The sequence below is a fragment of the Neopelma chrysocephalum genome, unplaced genomic scaffold, assembly GCF_003984885.1.
Source record: "Neopelma chrysocephalum unplaced genomic scaffold, ASM398488v2 Primary Assembly neopelma1_24, whole genome shotgun sequence".
Lineage (NCBI taxonomy): Eukaryota > Metazoa > Chordata > Aves > Passeriformes > Pipridae > Neopelma > Neopelma chrysocephalum.
This window is the reverse complement of record NW_020897693.1, coordinates 557,585-581,248: the sequence shown is the minus strand read 5'-3', so window position 1 is coordinate 581,248 and position 23,664 is coordinate 557,585. Positions and strand designations below refer to the sequence as shown.

Below are 23,664 nucleotides of genomic sequence, written 5' to 3'. Positions count from 1 at the left end.
GCATTTTGAAGCCTCTGAGCATTCTCTGCACCTTCTTTTCCACCAACAGAAAATTACATGCCTAATGTTTTGGGTGAAAAGGTAAAAATCTCTGGACCCAGACAGTCAGCAAATCATAACAAACTTCCTTGGTTTAATAGCTCACCTTTCTTCCTGGGCTATGTCTACAAGTCTCTTCTGACTTGTGAATTCAGATTTAAATCCAAGACCCAGGGAAAGAAAAAAAAATAACTAACAGCCTATTTGTGTTTCAAAACTCTGAGAAGATAATGCTGCTCTCAGAAGTGCTTAAACCAAAGTGCTATAAATTCTGAGGCGGGTGTTGGATGCAGGAGATGACGCCGTTCAAGGTGATGAATCAGTTATGCCCCAGAGTGACTGTAAATACATTTCCCCAGTTGAGTGCAACAGGCAGCTTCAGTGGGCAGCCACTTATTTTTGTCCAAAAATATTGTGCTGATGTGTTTATATAAACAAACACTAAAAATTATCACCTGAAGTACATGGGGGAGGGAAGGAGATTAAAAAGTACCTGTTATCACCCAGTAGTCTCTAGTTGACTCGGACACATCAAGGTTTGGATACTCCAAAGCTTTAAAAATAAAAGTGTTGAAATTATGTCATAAAATTCCAACATCCTATACATTACATGCCCCGAAACTGGCTAACCAGATAGTGATAAATAAATTCAACTGTGGCCCAAGAGGAGATCTAGAGGCATAATTTTCAGTGTTACAATTTCTCTTCTCTCTGAAAAAGAACATCAAGTGTAAACAGAAGAAGCACTGCCATACAAAGCAGAACATATATCTCCTGTTGCCCAAACGCTGACTGGTACATCGTCTGGGGCAAAGCCCAGGATTGCCCACTACCAAGAATGATAGATAACAGGTTTGTGTCCAAGTTCTATACATTTCTGCTGCTTTCTCCCCTGCAGAAAACAGGATAGGATTCCATGTTGCTTCTCTGATTAATCCTTATGTAACCCAGACCACAGTTTTAACCTAAAATAGTACTAAAATAAACCAGGATCAGACTCCACATGAATTACAAACAAGACTAACAAAACTGCAAACACACCTTGGAGTGTGGTGCTCTCTCTCACTCTGCACCATTTAAGGCATTACTACCATATGTGTTTACATCTGTGAGAAACTGATATTTGCCATTTTGGTGCCTTTTGTTTGCTTCTCCATCTCCAAAGTGCATTAGGCTGTAAAGCTCAATATGCTGCTAATTCATTATACAGCTCAGCATTTTTTTCAGTAGATTTATGCAACGTGAAAAGCATTAAGACTAGGAACTTAATTCAGAAAATATCCATGCTTTGCACACTGATGTGCTGCTATTGAGTTACCTTGATTTTTATACACCAAAGTGGCGTGAAATAGTAAACATTGTAAAGGATCTGATTACGCACAGGAACTGCTTTTGAGGAGGGATTTCACAGCGTGCCCTGAGCTGTGCATTTCCATGACAGATTGCAAAGGCTCTGGAGGAGCCACTGGAGCCTACTGGGAAATAACATGCTCTGAGAACAACCGCAGTATTTGTTTGATAAACTGAAACAACAACACTGCCACATGAATAAGCATGAAACGCTCTTCAAAGGAAACATTTTCCAGACACACTATCAGTCTGGTGCCATAAACACTGTGCTTGCATTAAGTTCTGAGTTTGCAGTACAGCTGCTGCACTGGGAATAAAACCAAGAACTCCAAAATGAAATATAAGCCATTAGTTGTTAAAGAAGCACTAGCTAAAGACTTTATCAGGTCTCTTCATCATGTGTGGGGATCAACAGAGAACTGCAGTACCACAAAAGTCTTGTGGTGTGACAAATGGCTTTCACAGCTCCTGACTACTAAGCATATGCCTGCATTGCCTTTGTGAGAAGCACCATCATCCTCTTCCTATGCAACAGACCTATTTTGGAGCCTGAACACTTGAACTGAGCACAGCCATCATCAAAACTTCCTCAGGCTTTCTCCCTGTGCTCCCGGATGCCCCATGAAGACAAGTCCTGCACAAAGGGCACTCGACAGACAGGTTCACCTGCCGTCCATGAAAGGGAAGGATCCTGTCTGATGAGGAATGGGATACATCCCTTCCTTTGACAACAGCCTCCCTCCACCTCCCCTTGCCTGTGGAAAGACTGTGAAAACACGAGCCTACCTTGAGATGTGTCTCTTACCTTATGATGGAAACTCTGATACAAAAGTGCAGCAACGCAGCTCAAGAGCTCATCGTTGGGCAGTTTCACCTATTTGTTTGCAAATACCATAATCTGATAGGTAATGCCTCAAGAATAACATACACACCTCCTTTTCTAAAGATCTGCACAATCACCAGAGTTAGCTGTGATTCCTGACTGCCTCACAGCAGAGCGACCACTTATCCCACAGACAGCTCATTGTGCAAGTCACTCATGAAAAATTGCACAAGAGAACTCCTCTGCTATTGGGCTGTTTGCAAACAAAATGGCCCAACAAAAAAAGATAACTTGTGTTCTCCCCAGCACTCCCTTTCCAACAGTCTGCTTCTGCTTTTTCTTAGAATCAGAAAATGAACAACCACTTTGGTAATTTTACCTAAAGCTACAAATCCACTCAGTTCAGTTCCGATCACAAAGACACATTTGACTCTACCCTTATGTGCCTGATTATTTCAGTGCTTGTGAAATGCAAAATTACAAACCACTGCATAGCCTTAGCAGTGAGTTTGAAAGCCACCAGAAGCCTAAGCAGATCTTTACTGGTGTTTGAACGCAGTATTTCAAATCTAACAAGCATCTCATGAAGAATTACACACAGTGAGATCGGATGAAGCCTGCCCTTCCTCTCCCAGTCCATTACCATGCACTGATGTACTCAGCATGTCCCTGTCTCTTCTCACTTCCAGTGAACACTGATCTCCAGTGAACCTGGAGATAACCTGTCTCTGCAGTAAGCTTAATTTCACACATCACATTAACAAGCAGATTAAACATAAATCCCCATAATCAAAAGTCTTGTCCCTTTAATCATTTCAGAGAAATTAGCAGAGTCAGAGAGCATACATACCAAACAATTGTCTCCAGCTCTCTGTACCTCAGAGCCTTCATAACAACTGGAATGCAAGCAAGCTATTGATGCTAAAGAGCTCTGACCACTTTAAACAGAGGATGAAATTCAGCAAATACGCCAACAACTTCTCAAACAAAGAAGCGTGGCTAGAGCTCACCCACTACCCAAACACACACACACACAACCTGATCCCAGCCCAGCCACTGGAGCAAGCACAGGGGCTGAGACTTCTACTGAAGTAAAGGGCTATGCTGGAGCTAAAGCTCATGTGCTGTGCTAAGCTTTCCTGAAATGAGGAATTGGGGACCTTCTGTGCTTTGCTTTACATAAAACCACCATTTTATTTTGTTTGGAACCTGTCACAGGGTTGTTTGTTTTTTTTACTAATGGCAGCTTATATGTGTTTTTCTTGATTATTTGACATTGCTGCTAGCAGCCAAAGTAAACACTGAACCTAGAAAAAAAATAACCACCTGGGTTCCCCTCCCCTTTTTTTTAATTAAAAAATATTTTTAAAATAGTCAGAAAAACCACCTACAATCTGTGAGCTTGACAACAAAGCTTATGGTGCTTGCAAAGCCAAAGCCTGGTGCTGGCTAATGTTAAAGAGCTGCGTGCTGGGAAGCACATACTTACATTCAGCAATGGTGAGAGGTGGGTAGGTGAGGTAGAAACCCACCAGCTCAGCTGACAGCTGATTAAGAAGGTTGCTGGAAATAGTGCCATTTAGAGTTGTGCTTCGATTGTTCACTACGTAAAACAGAGTGACAGCTTGGGAGACATTGGAGGTGTTCAAAATCTGAAACAGAGGCAGAAATAATGTGTTGCTGTGTTTCAGCAACAAAAAGACACCACCACAAAAAAAACCGCACCAAAAACAAATAAATTCCCAAAACAAACAAACCCCTGAAAAAACAAACACACAAAAAACCCAAACAAAACATACAAACAAAACCAACAACCCAGCCACTGCAAACAAACTGGGGAAATGTTAACTTGAAGAGCGGATTAGTTACATCTCATTCAACATGATTGTGTAAAACTTGACTTGTGTGATACTTTAATCCCTACTTTAGCACGTGCAGAGTTCCTGGAGGACAGCAGCAGGCAGAAAGGGTGCAGTCAGGACTGAAACTGCTTTTCCCTGTTTTTATCAAGAAATGTAAGATGAAGGAGAGGGTTCTTATCAGAAAAGTCATCCAGTGCTTGATGCAGAGGAATTGACCTGTATGTCTTGCTGTCTTTGCTGCCTTCCTAGTACAGTTATCTAGATCCACACCTTTTCCATACAAAATGAAGGGATATTATGTCTCTTCTGTTCCTAGCATCATATCACTACCTGCTCTCTTCCCGGGTTAGCTCTATGCCCATCTCTTCCCGAGCCCAAACCTGAAGACTGCATTTAAGGACCAATTCCATTTAGCGACTACTGGATCACCTCCTCAGACACCAGTTTCATGCAGGAAGCAGAGAGGAAAAGGCAGGGCAGGAACAAAAAAACCCCCACCATCAAAATACGTTTTCTCAGAAAACTTACATCCTATCCTAGGACAAGAGGGATTTTTTTTTGGCTACACATAGGTAGGACCAACAGCATTCATAAATGTTATTTAAATAGCTCATTTTTATCATCTGGATCACCAAGTAAAAACAGAAGGCGCAATATAATAAAAACATCAGAAGAGGAGTTTGAGGTCAGACCAAAAGGTCTGCGTAGCCAATGTCCACTTTGAAAATTGGCTAGCCAATGGCCAGGAGCAAATGGTTGCAGAGTGAGCACAGAACAAGAGAAGATTGCTTTCAGCAGTGCAAGGTTAGCCCACAGCTCTGGTCTGAGCCATAAATCATATGCTTGTGTTTAAAAGGGGTTGATGACTTTTTATTGTGTATTTTTGGCCAATTGCTTTTTGTAATTTCCAGGCTTTTTCTCCAGTAACATCTTTATCACCCACTGTGTGAAAGGACTCTTGCTAAGGATTCTTAAATGTGAGTAGTTCTTTTATGGGAAGCTCCAAGTGATCACTCTTGATTCATTACAGCACTCATGGTTGGAGAACCATGGCCGGTTTCATTCCTCCTTGCATGGAAGTTGCTTCACGCCTTTTACCCACCTTGCACCCTTCCCTCTGCTCTTGTAAGTGCAGCAATGCCTTTTCTGAATTGGCTCTGCCTGCTTCAGAACTGTTCCTCAGTTTGTAATTAATCTAAAACCCTCATACAATTTTCTGTTGCACTTAGTCTGTTGCATGATACCGAAAAACAATTTCAGAAAAATTTATCATGAAGATCACACCCTTGAGCCTCTTACTTATATCTTGCCTCCAAGACCTCCATCCTATCTCTTCTTAAATTGGAAATGCCCACAAAAAAACCAACTACCACCTTCTACTAGGGCTCTTTACAAAATTGCTTAGGTGCTTTGTGAGACCTGCCTTTTCCACTTCAAGCAAATTAGTCACCACAAAGTTCCCCTCAGTGCCACAGGTCCAGCTATTGAAAAGCCTGATAATCCCTTTACCTACTGTGGTAGGTCATCTCTTTCCATGCACTTTTGTGCCTTCTCTGCACCGAAGTAACTGAGGAGGGCCCTGATGGCCAATTTTCTCTTTCTGGAAAGTTACGTACAAACCATTCTGAGGAGCACAAGCCCATACACAGAGTTTTATCATGAGTAAAATAGATATAATATCACCTAGAGGATAATTTCTTTTTTCCTGAAGTATGGCACAGAGCATAAGGGTGTTGGCCCTCTATACATATAAATGTCTGCAAAAATCAGGCCCTTAGTGGTGAATTTGTGTCTGGCTGTGAGTATGGAACCGAGTGCATATCAAAAAAGAGAACGAATTATATTCCATTATCTCAGATCTTACAAACAGCTATGCCTGTCACCATCTTTATACCTGAATAGCCATAGAGAAAGCAACTAACGTGTCAGAATAACATATTCAGTAAAAACATAACTTTGGAAGAATATATATTTGTTTTTATTTGAATTTCATTTGTATGACTTAACTGCAAACAAGTAAAACTCAAACTCATAAAAAGTACCTGTCTTCTATAAATCATCCATTTATAAGTTTTCCTGCAATACGTAAAACTATCTTATTTCAGATGAAAGTATGAACTTTCTCCCACAGTGGCTAGCCAAGGCACTATGTTGAAACACAAACACAAAGAATAACAAAGAATAACCCGGAGAGTTTGGCAACAGGCACTGGCAAAGCAACACAACATAGTACCTGAACTGTTAAGTTGTTGCTGGTGTTCAGGACCTTTCTTTCAGCATCCTGAAATGCTCTCTGCAGTCGCTGTTCCATGGTCTGAATAAATTTGCACGACTGAATATTGTCTGTTTGACCCACAAACTGCAGCTCTGGAAAAGGAACGTATTAGCATGTGGCCAAAGTATTCTCAGTTGCATAAATCCTCCAATGCCAAGAGCAAAATGATCAATTTACAAATTAAGCAGGTGAAATTAATGCCACATAAGATCAGTTGATGGCATTCGGGCAATGCACTAAACGAGCCTTAATTAAGACAAAATGTAAGAGTTAAATTGCATTATTAGAGCTGATACTCTCCATAAACAAGTGGAGATTGTTTCTGCAGTAATATATAGGATGGTAAGACCAGTTCACTGTGCATATATTTACTCAGAGCCAGGCAGTAGTGAAATCATTCTAAAAGACAAGTTATAGTCTTAAATCTTGCAGGTCATTTGCTCTTGCAAAATGTAATCAATCACAACATTGATTCTCATTCTGTTTGATTCTAAGAAAAATGTACTTAACTGGTTAATTGCATTATGTGTATATAAACACATGAGCACAGACATAAGAAATCTTTTTATAATTTAATACATCGTTTTACAGCACTCTCTGCCCTCTCATAGCTTATACTGCACTGCAATTACTCTCCAGTGATGCTTGGTATAGCACAGAGGGTTAAACAGTGAACCTGGGTCAGACAGCTGGGACCCAGGTCAGAACAGTATGTGTGTGTGTATATATATATATCATATAGTCATGTTTCTCATCTGATTGTCCCCAGAAGGAACACACAGGTTACTGCACAATCCATGGATTGAAGTCCATTTAACCAAATGCAAAGCATTAGTCAAGCGTATTGGTGTGACTCATCCCTAATGCAAAGCCACTTCACCTCACAACAGTGCCAATGGCTGTGACAGCAGAGCGCCAGGAAGGACTGGGATGCCCACACTGGCTGTCCTGCTTGTGCCAGGAACATCAGAACCAGAGACCAAAGCAGAGCTTGTCCTGCTGCCACACCACTGCACCGGAGAGCAGAGGCTGAGGCAGGAATCGTCCCTGGGCACTGAACCACAAACGCACGGACAATCCCATGGCAGGCAGGACACAGCTCACCTGTTTTCAGCTGGAAGTGGTAGGCAGGAAGGGGCTTCCACGGCAAGGCCAGGGCCACCACAGCCTGGAGATGTGGCACGTGCTGCTTGATGTCTGCCGTGGCGTTGCTGATGCCGTACGCGAGGAGCCTTTCGATGACAGCAGCTGGAATGAAAACCAGCCTCCCCCGTGTAACGTAGTAACCAACTGTTAGGTTACTCGATTGCTCCAGGATTTCAACCTAAAACACACACAGGGAAGCACATTTCTATCACTATTTGATGGGACTTCTCGTGCTTAATATGGCTCCCTTGCAGGGTTTTTATCCTGTAATCCCCTATAAACCCCATGGGATCAGTTAGTGTCGCATCAGACACAGTGTTAGCAGAGCTGCTCAGAGAGTTTTAGGCCCAGCCCTTGCAGCATGTGCTCTGAATTGAAGCAGTGCAGTATTGCTACCAGAGCTGTCACACCTTCAGTTTAGGCTGGGGCTTCCTTCATGTACAGATACTGGGACATTTTAATTATGCATGTAAAGATACAGAGAATCCAGAGAAACTCCAGCTCCTGCTTCATGCCTGAAGTTCACTGACTTTCGCATGTGTCTGTCATTGCAAGTTTGGAGGCAGATTTTTGAAAGGTAAAAGTTTTCAATATTTGATTGGGCTGTCACTTCTATACTGTTTTGCTATACTGTCCAGTCTGTAAGTGGACCCATATGAGTGGAAATGGCAAACCACAAGAATGAACACACTATGAGCCAAAACGTGAGTTGAGCTTTACCTCAAAATTCTGTATTTTCCAAAAAGTTTTAGCCCTGGAACTGGTCCTCCCCCCTAGGTTTTAGCTGGCAACAAAAAGCAGCTCCTCTCAAGTTTACAAAAAGGTAGGGGACGAAACCTGACAGTTTTTATTGCTGCTGCCAAGACTCGGGAACACACAATTCCCAAACCAACTAACATGGTCCACACTTGCAGCAATAAAGCATGGGGACTGAAACCAACTTGATGCCCTCTATTTTGAGCAAAATTGCTTTCTTCTTTCTCAGAGGCTTGGTAAGGATAACTTATAACACAAACCCCTGCCTCAGTGAACAGGAACCTGTGTCCCAGAGCAAAGCGCCCCAGCAGCCCACCCGAGCCTGCTCTCACACACAGCAGTGCAGAGGTCCCTGCAATTTAGCTGCAAAGTGATGAACACATCACCTCCATTTATTTTCAATAAAATGTGCTTTCTCCCTGCTCGGGATTTTCACCCCCGTGGAATCGCACTTGTCAGGTACCGGGTTTTCAAACCAGGGAGCAGACTGACAGCAGTGACATCCCATTTACCAGCCACGCTGTCGCCATTGATCCAGGCTGAGCAGAACAGCACTCAGCTGCCTGAGTCAGGAGTCACTCCTGAGCTGCAGGGGGCACAGGAAACTGCTGTCAGTAATCGTTTCCCAGAACACACTAAAAAGGAGTTTGCATTTCTCTCTTCTTCTTCATCAAATAAGCTGGTAAAAGCTTTGGAATACTCCTTATGTTTTTAGAGCCCAGAGTGGGTGCCGCCTATGCCTGTTCTCCATAGGAGAAGCTCCCCTCCAAGACGCTCCATAGGAAAAGCTCACTGCTCCCCTCCAAGAGGCTTCCTGCAACCAGAGATACCACTGCAGCCAGCTGGGATTCCTTTGCTGGGAGAGGTGTTTCAGTGAGACCATGAAGGCAAGCCAAGCGTGCTTACCTGAGCACTGACGTTCTGGTTGAACGCTTGTCTCAGCGCTTGGTTGAGTCCTTTTCTCACCATCTCCCTGAAGGCATTGCTGATCATCATCCTCCTCGTGTTCAGAAACAGAACTGTGGAGCAACCAAAGCCACATGGTGGTTTGAGACATCACCATGCTCCTGTCTGCTTCCTCTAATTGTTTTTACATGGGGCTGGCTGTGCGGGGATCATCAAAGCGGCTACAGGATTAGCAGCAGCTCCAAAGACAGAACTGCACGGCCTCAGCAGCGTCCTGAGCTCCCTACCCATCCCATGGCAATAGCCCACTGTTTCCAGAGCAAGGTCTAACAAATTCAATTTCTTCAGCAACAACAAGTCTTTGCCAAGCTGCCTTTCCAAGTGAGGTATGAGGCCACTCGATTGCCTGCGGACAGACTGGTGCAACATTCCCAGGGGACTGAGCTGGTGCTGCACAGGCAGGCTTCATGTCTTCATGGCCACAGTTAAATAAACACAGAAATGTGTTTCTCCACTGCTACAATTATTTTTCCATTTAGGAAGCATCTGTACACTCTCTTTATTAACATTATCACTATCTTTTTGTCTTATAATTTGCAGAAAGAGCTTTACAGCTGCACTTGAGTACTTTCAATCCTATACTGTGTACGAGTATATCTTTAGAAATAGTTGCTGTACACATCACATCATGTAGATATTTAGCAGCTATCAAAACCACATTAGGTCCAAAAGCTGCTTATTCCATTTCACCTTGTACCACTCAGATCTATACAAGACCATAAACCATTTTTTTTATAGCTATTCTTCTTTGCTGAGATCTTCAAGATGCACACATCTTCTAATGCTCCACTGTGCTACCATAAAGAGTCCATGTGAAGCCTGGGCAAGGGACCTATCTGACCCTTTTAGTTTAAAGTTCTTATAGCTGAGGAAAAACTGTCCATGAAAAAAACAGCTAGAGTCGGAAGTGGCACTGTTTGCACAGAAAACTCAAAATCCTCCCATTTTGAAGCATGAAATTCTGAATGCTTATTATGTTCAAATGAAACTTAAACGACAGCATTAGGTGTTCATGTTAAAACATAATTAGGTATTCGTATGTGAAGAGGGCTGAGGACTGAGGCAGGTTCCTGCACTGTCCCCTTCAGCGACAGACTCCTCACTGCAAAGCAGAGACCAAACCATCACATCTCACTGGATTGTCTCACCACACAGGTGGTTCTGCTAAATCCCTGCAGCGACCTGCTGAACTTCAGAGCACCTAATGATCTCACCACTTCTTCTGACGCATTCATTGCAAAATCCAAGCCACGAATAAAGCCAGTGCCACTCCTATCTAACCACCCTGCTTTTATCCATCTGGTTTGTCAGTGCAGCAGCCTCATCGCCAGATTAATCACGAATGCCCCCACGAATTCTTTGACGCTGGAGTGCATTTCTCACTCCTCACCAGCTGCCCCTCACAGACACACGAGGCCCTTTCAGTAAATGGAGTGTCCCCACATACCTGTTTTAACCATGAGGTTGTCGGAGAGCCGGCAGTCCAGGGGGGGAGCTGCTGTCATGTTAGCGAAAGCTGCTGCTGCTGTGGTTTCAGAGGGAGCAGAGTTTTCCACTGGAGTAGGGGGAAGCCTAGTTGTTTTCGCTGATGCTGTAATAGATGTCAAAGCTGCTGTAATTGTCAGTGGGTAGGGGGTTGACGTTTTGGTGATGTCTGAGCTTGGGAACTTCTGGGTGTCAGTTACTGTGGTTTCTATCTGCCTTGGTACACGGGTTGTGGGTGCGAGTGTGGAAGCTGTGACCGTGCTGCTTTTAGGGGTTATGAGCATGGCTGCCACGTCCACAGGTGATGCAGTTGTGTTTCTCGTTGCAAAAGGAAAATCTGCACGTGTTCCTACTGAGCTTAGGTCCGATGTCAATTTTGTGGCAGTGTTATTTTTTGTTTGGGTCAGTGTCGGTGTGCTTAAAGCCATCACAGATGGCAAAGGTGTGTTTTCAGTGCCTAGAGAAAAGAAGGGAGAAGCTGGCACTGGTGAAGCTGGAGATGATTTTCTTGTTAGTGGTTTTGCTTCTGAAGTTCCTACTGTAGGTATTGCACCAGAAGATATTCCAGATAACACTGTAAGGACAGAATGGGTAAAGTTGGTTTTTGACAAAAAAGGAGACTCTAGCTGTGTGGGTGATGCATGGACAGAAGTTATGATGACTGACTGCAGAGCACTGGTGGTCAGGGTTTGCAATGGGATGCCCTTGGTAATTTTATTAGATATATTACTGGGAACTACACTGTGTCTTGTAGAACTTGTGTCCCACTCCACACTGAATGTAACTGGATTTTTATCAACCATAAACAAATAACCAGAGGACTCTAACTGATTGTCTGCAAGTTCTGGCAAATTTCCAGAACCAATGGTTTCCGAAATAAAACTATACAAGACAGTTGAGCCAGAAGGCTTAGTTACAGGAGAGGGGCACTGGGCTGGCACTGTGCTTTTGCTGGTGGCTGAAATAGTCAAGTTTTCAGTGAGCTGAAAAGCCAACGCTGGTGCTGTGTTTAACGTTTCTGTCAGTAAAATAATTTTTCCAGCATCACTTGTTTGGGATTCTAGAGAGCTAGGGAGAGCACCTGCAGCATTAACAGAAGGCACATGTAAATGCAGAGATCCTTTATCGTGTCTACTGATATGAACATCTCCAAGAGTGAAGAAATTAGCAACATTTCCAGGCTTGCTTCCTTCCATGCCTTTTTTGCAAGAGGTCAGGCACTGTCAATGCTGTAACAAGGAATGAATATTGAACAGGAGATGTTTTCAGTGCAAATGTATCTAATTCTGAAAAACTGTTCTTTTCAGCAAAGGGTAAATTTGAAACGTTTTGACTAGAGCATGCGCAAGTATAGTTTGCTGAAGGGGTGAAGAAGAGTGGCTGCTTATTTGTATTAATTTTGTTTTGCAGACTTGAAACTACCAAGTGTGGTGCGTGATGCTCAGCTTCCCATGGAGAAGTACTTGAAGGAACTTCTCTTATTGCCATTTGGACTGAAGCTTTTACCAAAGGAATACTAATGCCAGCTGAAGACAGCAAAGCTTTATTGGTCCACGTAGAAGCTGAAGTTATGACTTGAGGAGGGCTGACAGGATCTAAATTGCTTTCAAAGCCTGCATTTGAAATCTTGGAAAAGCCAGAACTGTGGCTGTCCATCACGTTGTCATGGAAACAAGTGATGGCAGCATACCCCATGCTGGAGGCATGACAGAGGCGAGTGGCTTTTTATCAACTGAACGCAAAGTCTGATCAGAGGTTAAATGATTTAAAGCTCCTGGAGGTGAATATTCTGCATGTGTGGTCACAACAGTGGGTGCTCTCATCTTTCTGTCTTCACTTAACATCTGGACTTTCTGCATCTGCAGGTGGAAGATGTGCAGTCACAAAAACATTAGTGGCAGAGGTATTTGTGATAGCAGTTTCAGGTTTTGAAAGGCCTGTAGTAAAAGGAATTAATGGCACTGCAGCTAGATCAAGACTAGTCATGGCCATTTCCAAAACTGTGCTTAGTATTCTTGATCCTGTGCGGAGTATACTGGTTTGGATATCTGGAGAAACTTTGGAAAGCTGAGTTCCATAAGGCAGAACATTATTAGCATTAAAGTTCATGGACATCTTTGCTGTCGCTCCTCTTGTAAAAGGCTGTTGCGCTTTTCTTGCCACAGGAAAGCCACCAGGAGTTGGGAGAGTAGAGGCAGGAGCAGTTGGCAATGACATGCTGTTGGCCTGATAAGATCCATCAGTCAGGTCCTCTGCAGAAGTCTGATTCAGAGCCACCACCGAGCGCTGTGAGACAGCAGTCGAAGGGATTTGCAATGTATCCCGGTCGGCTGCTGCTGCCCTGGGACTGTTTCTGAGTGCTATCCTAGTAAACACATCATTTGTCTCAGTTAGCAAGGGAGACCTTGGGTTTGTTGGAGAGGAGTGTGTTGCATTTCTAAAGAGCAAATCTGTTTTGCTTCTAAATGCTCGGGCTGGCAGCACTGCACTGCGAGTGTGCTTTGCATCTGGAACAAGTTATACTGGCAGTGAAAGGGAAGACGTGCTCTCTGTTGAGCTGGAGACCTCAGCCAGGCCCTCAGAAGCTGATGACATGAAAGGTAGAGGGGGGTAGAGCCTGTAGTGTAATTAGTCAGTGCTGTGAAAGACTGAGGATGACTCATTTGCAGTACTAGATGTGGAGTAACCACAGGATGGAAGAGTGATGTAGGGACCTCTGCTTTATCCTGAAAAACTGATGGTGACAGAGGAGTGATATCACTATTTCTGTCAGTCAGTGCTGCCCTAAATGGCTGAGTGTTTGGTTTTACTCCAGTAGAAGATACATTATACAGATTCTCATTAGGGAACCATGACAGGCTTTTGGAAGTTCCTGTCAGGGGAGACTGATGCGTTTTTGACACAGGAATATCAGAGTATATAGATGAAAAAGAGGTCCTTTCTAAAGGAGACCATTTTCCCACTATTTCTGTGAAATGTACTGTTGTCAATCCAATGAAAGGCATGGCCCCTGTAAAGAACTCGGGACCCCTCCTGTGATTCACCACACTGGAATGTACCACACTTAGAGGACTACTTCTGCTTTCACTAACCTGTGAGCTGGCTGAATCTGTGTTGACGAAACCTTCGGGATCTGCAGACAAAGGCACTTTGATGGGCAGTACAGCTGGTTTAGAAAAGTTAATGGTATGAGGTGACCGAATTACCAATGAGGAGAATGATGGTGATGGAACAGGAGCAAGCATGACTGATCCTGATGAGCTTTCTTTTGAAATGGAGGGTGTTTTTAATGGCATTAGCTGAAGTGGCACAGCTGTACCTGAATGGTGTAGGGGACAATATGGCAAACATACCAAGTTGAGGCAAACCTGTTTCATCTGCATCTTGAGATGATGACCTCAGAGGCGACTCGGCTGAAACTTCAGCGGGTTCCTGGGATGCACTGTTTCCACTGCCTTGATACAGAGTGGGCAACAGATGCATTTGATCCAAAGTCCTGGTACGTGTGCCAGTCAGCGTGGTTTTTATCATCTGAAGCAAGTCTGCATTCTCCAAAGTCTGCCCCATAGAAATATCAGCTATTGAGGAAGTCTTAGTTTCTGTGGAAGGCCGTGTTGGTGATAGTATAGATCTCCAATTAGGAAAAGATCCTGTAGAAGGAGCATCATTGACATGCTGTCGCCTGATACCTGTAAAATAATAAGTAAAATTAATATATTTTTCCCCAAAAAGGAAGAGAAGTTGTCTTCTTGCTAGAAATCACAACACAAAATGCATTATGTTTAGTGAAATAAGTGAACATTTTTCCTTTGTATCCAAAGTACATAAAAATTCAGAGTATGTTGGACAAAAAAAAACACAAAACCCAGTGAAAGGTTCAACACACAGATTACAAACCCCTCAGCTCCTTTCATCTGACAGAAGAATAAGGAAAGCTGCCTTGGCCATACCATTTCAAAATCCTACTTTTAACAGGGATGTTTCAACACAGTAAAAAGACACATTCTTAGCTTGGGACAATTCTTGAGGTTATCATGAGTCACCCTGTGCCAAAATATTATGTGAGAAGATGGGTTTAGAAGCAGTGTAGAAAGGGTATAGGTTTTGACAACCAAGCTTCACTGACTTGGCATGCAGTCTGACATGGGAATAGAGTCAGCATTGGCTGCATTCCTGTAGGATACATCTGGAGGTGCTCATCTTGCCAGTTCTAATAACACATGCAATTATAGACACAAAAGGAAGAAAATAAAATAGGGATGAACATGAGGAGAGGGGGGCAAGATCCAAAACAAATTAGGAAATTAAACTCCTTTTTTGATATGTGCAGATGTACAACGCATCATTTCAAACACCAGTTTACTCTACATTCAATACCATAATGTTCCTAGGCTTTGTTTTCTTGAAATGATTACAGTTATTCTCAAATCATAGCATGGGAAGTCTCACATTTGTAGTAATTTAAAGATTAAGATTCACTCAAGAGTAAAATTTAAAGGGGGGAGGGCTTTTTTTCCCCCCTCCCCCATGTGAAGACAATAGATCCAAACTCAGCCCTGGCACTGGCTACCCTGCCAGGCTCTGCCCCCTTGCACAGCTAAGCAGAGGCACAATGCAGAGACAGTTCCTGCCCTCCAACTGAAGCACAGCTGGATCAGACACACAGAGGATGCCAATCTCCTCCACACCCCTATGAATCACTCAGCATAACGGTGTGGAAGAGCAACCAGGGGCAGATCCTGAGACACATAAAATGGCCTGGACATCAGTTCCAGCCACCCACGAACCCAAGGGTCAGCAGAGCCAACAGCACCAAATGGGATCAGCCCACACAGGCAGGAGCCAGCAGCAGAGAACCTTACGGTGCAAGAGAGGAAAATGGGTCACGTTGCGCCTATTTAAAGTTAAGCTTCTTTCTTTCTACAATTTTTTTCTTCCTAAGTTTCTACACAGCCCGTCATCCACATGCACAGGCCATAGGGAATGATTAGACCAGATCCCTCAGGCTCCTGTGTGCATTCAACAGGAGGGTGCTGGAATTACGTTCAGCATGACATTTTCTCTGAAAAAAAAAAATAAATAACAATCCACCCCCCACACAAAAAAAACCCCAACAAAACCAAAAACGAAGACCCAAACCAATGACATATCTGCCATTACATCTTTGTATTTCAGAGTTTTATTAAGCTGTGGTGAAGAATGGCCATTATTATCTCCTCTACTAAAATGCAAGAATCAATACAGGCTCCAGAAACAATTTTTTTTTGGGAAGCAACTCCAGGATGATCAACAGAACAGAGCTCTGCCCTCCTAGCAACCAAAGTGTCCAGACCTTTCACCTAACACAGGCCACCTTGCACAGTAGCGATTTGGAGAAAAGTAGAGGCAGGCAGACACAGGGTTACCCATGGCAATGAGAGATCAGCAGGCTAAGGGGGAGCCAAATCTGCCTTTATGAAGCTCCACCAGAAGGTCAGTGGGCTGAACAGAAGGCTTCAGAGTCCATCAGGGAACCTGACCCACCAGGAGAGGTTTGTAGCACAGAAATGATGCCTTTGTATTGGGGCCCTGGTGATGTGTCATCAGGGGACCAGAGACCCAAATGACTGGTGTGGCCTGGTTTCTGACGTTCTACACGCTCCACCCTTTGTAGGAAGGCACATTGTGTTCTAGACTGTGTTTTGGTGGCTTTTCCTTCCATGTTACAGTCTGGTAGCTTTTTAACAGAAGGTAGGAAAGGAGACGACATATTTTTGCTCAACTAGAATGGATTCAAACATGCTTGAAATTAAGAACCAGACGATATGCTTTGCAAAATAAGGCTCTAGGCAAGCTGCAGCTTAAATTTCTGTGAGGCCATCTCTGCTGATGAAGTCATCATTACCTGACCTGTTACACTTCTAAATGTCTTATTTCACCTCAGAATTAAAAGGCCATACTGAAAAGTGAAAGCCTTCATGGGGGATGAAGCACTTAGTCCTAGCACTAGTCTAGCACGAGTCCTAAAGGGGAATTAAACAAGTCAATGTTTTCTTATTTTCTAAAATAGCAAAATCAGTCAACATCAATCAGCACACAATCTGCACCATCCCTCACATGTTTCTTCACACGTTGGTTTAATGAGAATGATTATGAGAAGAGAGAAAACATAACCCAAAAAAAAGCATTGAATTGATGTTACTGCATCTTGACAAGGAGTGACAAAAAGCTCAAATATTGCAAAGGAGGTAAAACGCTGAATAAAAATATCCTATAACCACTGCTTAATTCTAGTCCTTTAGTTCTTGTTCCTTCCATTCTATACCAAGTGCCAATTCCTCTGTTTATGGCCATTAATGAAGTAAAGCTCTCAAGTTACTTAAGCTTCAAGAAAATTATACAATATTCTGAAACCTATGTACGATGCTGGCAAATTTTCTTTCATTCTACCCCTACAGAAAGATATTGACTATCTATTTCAAACTTCTGCCATAAATTCAACATCCTGGTAGTAACTACACACAGCATGCAAAAGGCAAGATTATCCTTGCAATACAGGGAGTTTAAACTTAAATTTGTCCTCTTTGCTTGAGAATTGTTAGGATGATACCAACCACTACAGACCCTTACAGAAAACTGAGCAAACCAGGACTGCAGCATGGAAAAAGGGAAGACAGGAAAATATTTCACTTCTACATCTATCAGCAGCTGAACACACTTGATGAAGGAAAAGACAACCAATTCGAATCAACATGAAAGTTGCAATGAGAACTCCACCCAGCGTGCTCCACCACTGAACCTTGCTTGTACACACCTGTAGCTGTTCTTTATGCCTCTGGATTACGTGTTATTCTTTCATACTTCAGGCTATTGACTAACCACCACCTCCAACAATCCTAAAACCCATTTAGCAGTAACCTCATTACAACAACCATCATTGACTGGGGTTATTTCCATTAGCCGTAATGAGAAACATCTCTAATGTGTCAGAGCAGGAAGTTAAAAATTGATCCAGTTTAGAGAAAATCACAGTTTTAGCATTTCTGAGCCCCATTGTGAACACAGAAAGGAGTGATAGGGACCAAATAAGAACACAGATGACTCTCATCCCTTCCTTCTAGTCAATTAAAAAGGGTAGCGCTCTGTGCTGTCCAAAGGTTGAAGGTGATGCACACAAGTAATTAATGTGTGACACTAAAAAAGGGTAATGAATTATGACTTCTGCCCTTTCTCCTGAGACACCACAGTTGCAATGTTATTCTTCACACAGGTTTGGTTATTTCCAGTAAGAAAACTAGTTGGTAAGCAAATCTCCCCTGGAAAAAAGTAGTGGCTAATGAAAATGCCTGTATATCCAGCAAGCCTGTAAGTTCTATTTCACAGAATCACAGAAAATCTCAAGTTGTAAGGAATCCATAAGGATCATAAGGATTCCCTACTCCATGCAGGACTGTGTAAGGCTAAACCATAGACTAAGAGCATCATCCAGATGCTCCTCGAACACCAGCAGGATTGTTGTTCCCTGGGGAACCTGTTTTAGTGACTGATCACCTTCTCAGTGAAAAACCTTTTCCTATGGTCGAATCTGAACTTCCCCTGAAGTTTTATCCCATTTCCTTGTGTCCTATCACTGGTCACCAGAGATCACCTCTGCTGCCACCCATGAGGAAGGTGTAGACTGCAAAGAGGACACCTCTCAGCCTTCTCTTCTCCAAGCTGGACAAGCCAAGTGACCTCAGCTACTTCTTCCAAGCCTTGCCCTCAAGGTCTTTCATCATCTTCCTCACCCTGCTCTGGACATACTCTAATAATCTGATGTCCTTCTTATATGGAGGTGCCCAAAACTGCACACCAGTGCAGTATCTGAAGAGATCAAATTGCTCATCTGTACTGCTGATATTTCAAATTATGGTTCTGTTTGCTTTATACCATAATAAGGCAAAGAGCTGTAACAAGCACGTGAGCGTTCTGTGGGTGCTGCAGCAATACTCATGGTTTGCAAGAACAGCAAGAACAGCAGCCAGGAAGAAGCCTGGAGGATCCCACAGCAGAGCTCCTCCTGGGACAGATGAGTATCTGTTTGTTAACACGCTCACAAAATGAATTCAGCTCCAACTGAATCAAAAAAACAAACATCCGAGATTCAAACATTTCCCTCCACAAAAAGCCTAAAACAAAAAAAAGGAAAAAGTATGAGAACATTAATGGAACAATAGTCTATAGCTCTACTGAAGGGAACACAGAGACTATCCAGAGCTTCCCTCACTGTCATGGCAGGAGAGAAATATCATTTTGCCACTTCTGAGCCATTACAAAATATCAGCTCAAAGGGATCTTCAACAACAGAAGACTTTTGTTTTCTTGACTTTCATTGCATTACTTACAGATCATCTGGATCACTAATATTTAAGAGTGAGGCTGATAAAGAGAACATTTGGAAATTTTATTGCATGACTGACAAAGACATCTTCCCATTACACGTCAGGTATGTATCTTTTCATAACCTTCAGCACATTGAGGACAGGATTTCAATTTTCAAATCGATTTGCTTTAATTATTCATTTCTGAGGGGAAAAAAATGATAGAAAATAATCCCCAACTTCTATTAACTACTGTAAAGGCTAAATTTAATAATACAATAGTATCTACATAAGAGTAACCATAGCCCTAAGGGAGAGGATGACAAAAATAACTTTAAAAATAATCTTTTTTAACAGAAGGTAGGAAAGAAGATGACATATTTTGCTCAACTAGGATCTTTAAAAATCTTTAATCTTTGAAAACTTGCGAGAAACACAATTATTTATAAACACACATAAAAACAACCTACTTACAAGGTAAGTATTGCTGAGAGAGACCATTTACCACTTTACCCCACTCTACCCAGTGCTAGACTGCACTGTCCTAGGGCTGCATCTCCTCTTAAAAACAATGCCACTACCAAATCAAAAGTGCCTTTTTTCCCTTCTTAGGTTTCCTGCTTATTATTGCTTTACCATGAGAGACTGAGTGATGAAAGATCAGATGTGACTGGTATGGGATGCAATAAGGAAATAAATAGAAAAAGAGTCTCTGTTACAGCAGTGGAAAAAGGCACCACCCTACTCACAGGGTTATGCAATTTACTTCTGTTGAAGAACATTAAGCCTACACAGTATGATGATAGCACCACTTCAGTTTTCTAAAATTATCTCTTTTTTTTATTATTCCTTAAGAGTTTACAGTTGGAAAAATGGCACAAGGAATACAGATTTCATGAGCAAAAGGATATGAAATATGCTACCAGTGAAAGACACAAATACTTAGCAAAGCATTTATAAAAATAGCTATATAGCATACCAAAATTTTGCTCACTGTGCAGAATGGCAAAAATTATGCCTTCATTATGTGTTCTTCCAGTCATACATTGATGAAACTGTTACACCACAACCTGTGTATCCCATACATCTCACTTTAGGCATCATTCCCTAGACATTTGCAGCTTAATTCCGCAACTTTTGCATCACATTTAACTTGTGTTTTCCAGCACTGAGCCCTGGCTCACACACCCCACCCAAGCCATGCCTGTTTTTGTGGCCAGTGCGCTTTGTGTTCAACCTCAGAGGAATCTGCCCAGAGGGATCACCAGGCTCAGCCAAGGCGCTGGAAGAGAGAACAAGTGTGTTTTTGGCACCTGCCAAACCCACAGCTACTACAGCAGGAATGGATGGTGGAGAGGCTGAGAAAACTGCTTCCTTGGGACTGCACTGTGTCAAAAAAGTGAAGGTAGAGAAACCGGCAAACTAAATCCTGTTCTTCACAGATATCTCAATATCAATTCCTTTAGGCAGATTCTAGGAAAAATTTACAGTAGTTCAATAAATGGATTCTCACATTTGTTTCAGCTGTAATTTTCCCAAATTAGATCTTGACCTTCCAAACCCAAAATTCTGTCTTGAAGGACTTAAACTCAGATCATCTTACCAGCACCTGAGGTTGTTTACACCCTAGCCTCTATTTACCTGTAATAGTCAAAGCCTACAAGAGCCAGTCATTAAAAAAAAACATGATCTCCCATCAAAAAAAGCCCTGTTCCCAGTGATCTTAGGAAATTATACCTGAAAAGTATTAATAATTTATTTTTCACAACCAGGAAAAATATTTTGTCCCGATACCACCAGAATTCTGTTGAAATCAAACAGCTTTTCCATGAGGGAAAACTGTGCAAGGAGGTACCACACTGCACAAGGCTTTCTTTTCAACAAATGGAAGTTTGGGCTTTATGATAAATAATAGAAAAACACTTGGACATAATATTCAGTGAGTTTAATTGCACTGCCATGTATTTTCTCACATGAAAAATCAAAGCAGCAGCCTTTTCTGTTGGGAATGTTGGTGAACCTCTCCCACTGGCACAGACCCTTTGGGTTCTAAGGGAAATGCTCCAGCAGCAAAGCTTTGCATCAGGGACAACCTTTTGGCTACGAACTAAAATACATGGCTGCAATGAAAAATGCACTTCTCTCCTTCTTTTGACGTGTCCTGCCTTCATTGCTTACCCAAATGTCAGCTGGCTGGGATTCGGGAGAGCAGAGCCGAGCCGGGGCTGCAAAGGCTTCACGGCTGTCACCAATACTGCTCCAGGACCCGACAGGCTGGTGCGACTTGTACCAAGCGCCAGCCTCGCCTGGGGCTGAAACGTGTCTCCTTCCCCACACAGGCGGCTCTGCGGGGAGGCTTTAATCGGGTCCAGCAACCGGGAGGTTGGGGAAGAGCAGAGAGAGAGAGACACAATAGAACGGCCAGGGCGAAAAAAAACCCACGCTCCTGTCACGGAGGAGACAATTCTGCCACCGGCGATTCCAGCTGCATCATCTGCGTGTTGTATTCACGGAGCAGATGTTCAGCTGGATCATTAGGAAATGCAGGGAAGAGCGTGGCAGAGGAGGATTTCATCACCGCGCCGTGCAAGTGGGATAATTGCACGTAATCATATAGAAATCAGAACCTGCTGTGGGGGCTCTTGCCCTTGCTCCCACTGACTCCCATTACCACTTCTGCTTGAGTTTATCCAGTTATTCACAGAATTTCAGTGAATAAATGACATATATATCTTTATTTATCCTTTAAATTTTTATTGCTTTGTCAGCAACACTTTTAGGATCAATGCTTTTGTGAGCCTGACACCCTGCTTTATCACACCTGCTTATCTATTTATTTGTAAACAGATATTTACACAAACTTTTGCAAAGGAATTGTGTTTATTCAGGAAAGTTGCTATAGATATGCTAGCATCAGCATAAATGATTTAATGAACAATGTAGCAAAACCAATTCAAGGTCACTGGGAACATGCAGTAACAAAGCTGCCAGTTCTCCTGCTTTTACCTTGAGTCTTACAATATTTGAGAGGCTTTTTCTATGAAACAAACAAAAGAAACAAAACACCCCAAAAAAATCCCTTCAATGAAACAGGCTGTATTCGTATTTGAGTGTTCATTCTTTACATGAAAATTTTAAGTTCTTGTGGTTGTGGGATAAAAGAAAACTAAAATATTTTAAAATGCCAAAATTTTTAAGCAAATCACATTTTTACAGGACGGGTTTTAAGTTTTTATTTTAAATTTCCAGAGCTAGGATAAACTATAAGGGTGGCACTAAATTCTCAAAGAGCACAAAAAGAGTTTGGGGGCCAAATTCTTATTTTCTTAGACTATTTGGCATTAGGCAGCAAAGCACAGGAGACATGCAGTAGTTTTGTCACTGTCAGTAGCAAAGCAGGCAATAATGGTACAACTTGGTTATTATATGCAATAAAAACATGTTTTCTTAACTGGAAGCTACTCCTTTAACAAAGGTTTCAGAGTTTAAACTGCCCAGAAAAATCAAACACAAGAGGAGACTGAAGAGAACTCCTGCTAAAAGCCATTTATATTATTCTACAAAGAAAAAAAATATTCTCTGCAGAACTTTCTTAAGGAAACGGCAGTGCTTTCAAAAGGCTGAACTGTGGGCCAACTTACATAATACGATGTATATTTTGACATGCTTGCTGGGCAATTGTGAATGTTCCCTTGAGCCAAAAAGCTTTCTGCTCACCAACCCAAGCACACTCTTCAAGGGAATCTATTTGGCACGTAACATTTGAGGCCATAACCCGTGAGGGGAGAAGACCCTCTGGACCATGCTCTGCCACCAGCACGAGGAGGGTGACTCACCCAATCCACTGCGGCGGCAGCAGCTTCTGCCACCCTGCCCAAAGCTCCACTCTCCAACCAGGGGGAAATCCCCACGTTGGGGCAGCACCAGAAGTCTAAACTAGGACACCAAAACCAGGATAGAATCATAGAATCATAGAATCAGCTGGGTTGGAAGGGACCTCCGAGATCATCAAGTCCAACCCTTGATCCAACACCGCTGCGGTTACTAGACCGTGGCACTAAGTGCCACATCCAGTCTCTTCTTAAAAATCTCCAGGGACATAGAATCCACTACTTCCCTGGGCAGCCCATTCCAATGTCTGATCACCCTCTCTGTAAAGAAATTCTTTCTAATATCTAACCTAAACCTCCCCTGGCACAGCTTAAGACCATGCCCTCTTGTCTTGCTGATAGTTACCTGGGAGAAGAGACCAACCCCCACCTGGCTACAACCTCCTTCCAGGGAGTTGTAGAGAGTGAGAAGGTCTCCCCTGAGCCTCCTCTTCTCCAGGCTGAACAGCCCCAGCTCCCTCAGACTCTCCTCATAGGACTTGTGTTCGAGTCCCTTCACCAGCCTTGTAGCCCTTCTCCGGACCTGCTCCAGGACCTCAATATCCTTCCTGAACTGAGGGGCCCAGAGCTGGACAGAGCACTCCAGGTGTGGCCTCACCAGCGCTGAGTACAGGGGAAGAATCACTTCCCTGGACCTGTTGGCCACACTGTTCCTGATCCAGGCCAGGATGCCATTGGCCTTCTTGGCCACCTGGGCACACTGCTGGCTCATGTTCAGCTTCCTGTCAATCCA

At 42.9% G+C, this 23,664-nt stretch overlaps 1 protein-coding gene across 1 annotated transcript in view; it reads right to left on the bottom strand.

Moving 5' to 3' along the window:
• The window catches only part of KIAA1549L (KIAA1549 like), a 135,665-nt gene that overhangs the window by 62,581 nt on the left and 49,420 nt on the right, over positions 1-23,664 (bottom strand). The window contains exons 2-8 of the mRNA XM_027699268.1: positions 14,056-14,391; positions 10,665-11,276; positions 9,158-9,270; positions 7,454-7,673; positions 6,308-6,441; positions 3,702-3,864; positions 533-592 (exon numbers count right to left, since the gene is read on the bottom strand). Coding sequence (XP_027555069.1) covers positions 533-592; positions 3,702-3,864; positions 6,308-6,441; positions 7,454-7,673; positions 9,158-9,270; positions 10,665-11,276; positions 14,056-14,269 — 1,516 coding nt within the window. The 5' untranslated portion in view covers positions 14,270-14,391. The remainder of the gene's footprint in view (positions 1-532; positions 593-3,701; positions 3,865-6,307; positions 6,442-7,453; positions 7,674-9,157; positions 9,271-10,664; positions 11,277-14,055; positions 14,392-23,664) is intronic.